At 31.5% G+C, this 3214-nt stretch overlaps 1 protein-coding gene across 1 annotated transcript; it reads right to left on the minus strand.

Annotated features, from left to right (window-relative positions):
- Positions 1-669: 669 nt before the first annotated feature.
- On the minus strand, positions 670-1687 carry LOC107488919 (metalloendoproteinase 5-MMP-like). The gene has a single exon (XM_016109709.3). The coding sequence runs from the start codon at positions 1669-1671 to the stop codon at positions 670-672; it is 1002 nt and encodes a 333-aa protein (XP_015965195.1). The 5' UTR covers positions 1672-1687.
- Positions 1688-3214: the final 1527 nt, after the last annotated feature.

The raw sequence follows: 3214 nt of genomic DNA on the forward strand, positions 1-3214 counted from the left end.
GATTCTAATTGATCATAATTATATTCTAACAATCTTCATCATATATCGGGGTAGTGTCCAGCTAGTTTCGACGACAAGTTATTCTTGGGACGTCGTATTGGAGAGAGGGACGCCAGAACATGTGGCAGTGGTCCGTGTTAAAGTTGTTAGACACCAAAAGGAGCACAGGAAACCGCCATGGAAACTGGATGTATCGTGTTTTTTTTTTTTTGCTTTTGGAGTCAAAGACAGGGATCGTAGGTTAGCCCAGATCTAAAAAATTGAACCCTAACTTGCTATCCAACCTGGTTTCTAAATAGAAGCTACGCGCCAATAATTTCACCATTATTATCGCCGCCAGTGGAAGAGGCAGCGCCACTGATTCTTAGCAGCAACCATCATTGGAGTAGTCATTATCACCGTTAGAGGTGTGAAACCCTGCCCATGACTTTAATCCATTCAGTTCAAGGTCTGGAAAAAAACAAATTTTTCAGTCTCAAAATTACTATATTGCCAACACGATAAAGGATCGTAAGTTACAGCACTTAGTTTAGCGCTAATCTTTATCCCTGCTTCGATTGATTCGAACAAAAGCAGCACTACCACACGTCGCTTTGGTATTGGTAGGTCAAACACTAGGCACTTTTAGGCATCACATTCTTAGCCATCAGAGAACTTGCCATATATGTTTTATTTGAAACATATATAATCTAACCCAATCTGGTGCATCGCAACCATCTCCAAGTCAACCACCCCGAATTTCCACAGCGGCGTGTCCGCCAAGTTGTCGTCAGGATACGCCCAGTACTTGGAGTAATCAATAACCATCCATACACGATGATAATTGGACGGCTTTACCATAAATGTGGTCCCCACCGCTTCCACTCCAAATAGTTCGTTCATGGCGCCATAGCCAATCTGGATGTTCGCCTTATCGAAAGCCTTCGCCTCCGTGAAGTTGATGACCCCCCGTAAGGGAAGCGACCACCGCTTGAACGAATCTCTGAACACCTTGATCGCCTCCGGCGAGAACTTGCTCGCCGGATAAAAACCATAGGTGAGCTCCGTGCGGTGCTTGGGGAACCAGCCCGTGCCTAGAGGCCATAACACGTTTTTGGAGAGTTGGAAGGAATTCACGTCCGGTACACCGCACCGTAGCAGGGATATCTGTTTAACAGTTTCTTTGTCGTCTAAGGTTCCGGTAGCTTTCAGATTGAAGAACTTCTGGTAGTCCTCGATAGCTGATTCCGTGCGTAGATCGAGGACGTTGGTGAATGATTTGGAGCGCGGCATGTATCCGTATCTCGACAAATACTCTTTCACCGTCTTGAGGCCGTCGATTTCCACTTTATTAATTTGACTACTCTTTGGCATTAATTTGTGCCATTCTTCGCGAACTTTTGTAAAATTGCTAGGGGGTCGTCGGCTTTTTAAATTTCCCTTTTTATCTGTATTCTTGAAATAGTTAATAATGTAGGTCCTCAATAATTCTTTATTGAGGACTTTGTTAATAACACTTTTTGGGAAACCGGATAAAGATTTATCTAGTGCCTTTTGGATGTTTTTTGTTAGTTTTGGGTTATTGGTCTTTAGTGGTAGTGGCTTAAATTCAAATGATAGCGATGATGAGATTGTTGGGACTGTGTCGAGAAGGACAAAGATAAGTAACAGGGAGAGAAGATATGGTTTCATATTGATGACGATAGCTATTTTATTTGTTGGGGTAGATGAGAGTCTTTGAGGAATATTGTGAGCACTTGTTGGAGATGACAAGAGTATTTATAGAGCATTAGAGGAAGACGACCATGAGGGTTGCACGCATATGCATGGTCTTCGTCAATTCGGAAATTTCATCACAGTTCACCTAGCTAATAATTTAATAATTTAATATGAAGAAATGATTTTTCAACACCAAATTAATTAAATTGAATATATTTGAAACTGAAAAATTTAGAAACCACCAGTTTTTAGCAATTGTAAGCACAAACATCTGCTCCAATAAATTAAAATTTATTTATATGTATATAAATTTTAATAATATGAGTATCTACTTAATATACTAAAATTAAATTTTCTCCTAATTTATGATGGTGAAATGTTATTTTTTCGTTAATCCATTTTCTCTCCAAAATGATTGCACTATTCGCTCTTCTAAATTTATTTTAAAAAAATATTTTTAATTAATATAATTAAATTATAATTAATATTTAATGGATGATACATAATTATACTAATTTAAAAAATTGTCTTTATTATAACTATATCAAATCAATATCATATGATATAATTAAATGCACGGATTATTCGATTATTCTGTACTAATAAATCTTTTTAATGACATAATAATAATAATAATAATAATAATAATAATAATAATCTACTTAATCTATTAAAATTAATTTTTTTTAACTAATAAAAATGAGGTGTCATTTCTTGATGAGTTTTTTTCTTCAAAATAAAAATATTATTCTTTAATATATTTACATTTATTATTTATCAAATTCTTTTATTTTTATTTCTCCCATTTGTTAAAGATTTTTTTAATTATTGTTATTTAATTTACTTATTTTAGATGTTAATTACTAATAAGCCTTCACAATTATTTTTCAACTATTAGTATTATTAGTATATTAAGATATTTTTAGAAATATTGAAATTGAGATGTCAATTTCTTATGAATTTTTTCTTTTCAAAATAAAAGCGCTACTTTCAATATATTTATATTTACTATCTTCTCAATCTATTTTAAAAAAATATATTTTTTATAATTATATAAAAATATATATTTAATACATTATTATACTAATTGTCAATCATTAAATATCTTTAATCATTCTAATTATTATATTAATTTATATAATTCTAATTCTCTATCATTATGTAAGTTTATATACACGTTGATACAAATTGATACTAATTATTAGATTAATTATATAATACTAATTGTTGACCATTAATATTTTTAATTATTATTTTTAAATTATTATTTTTAATCAAGCATAATTAGTAGCAAATTGATACATACATTAATGGTGACAAATTGATATTGATATTAATTAATTAATTAATTAATTAATAATAATAATAATAATAGAAAAGGTCTAAACAGCACATGCACACATTATATTTAAAAAAAGCAAACATATTTTTAAAAAGATTAAGATATTAATAATTAAAAAAAAACATAATTCTATAATTCTAATTGTCATAAATATAATACTAACGTTGATAGTGG

The sequence above is a fragment of the Arachis duranensis genome, chromosome 5, assembly GCF_000817695.3.
Source record: "Arachis duranensis cultivar V14167 chromosome 5, aradu.V14167.gnm2.J7QH, whole genome shotgun sequence".
NCBI lineage: Eukaryota > Viridiplantae > Streptophyta > Magnoliopsida > Fabales > Fabaceae > Arachis > Arachis duranensis.

What these genes read in the sequence shown, in the direction of transcription:
- LOC107488919 (XM_016109709.3), bottom strand. Translation starts at nt 1,671, where the DNA reads ATGAAACCATATCTTCTCTCCCTGTTACTTATCTTTGTCCTTCTCGAC.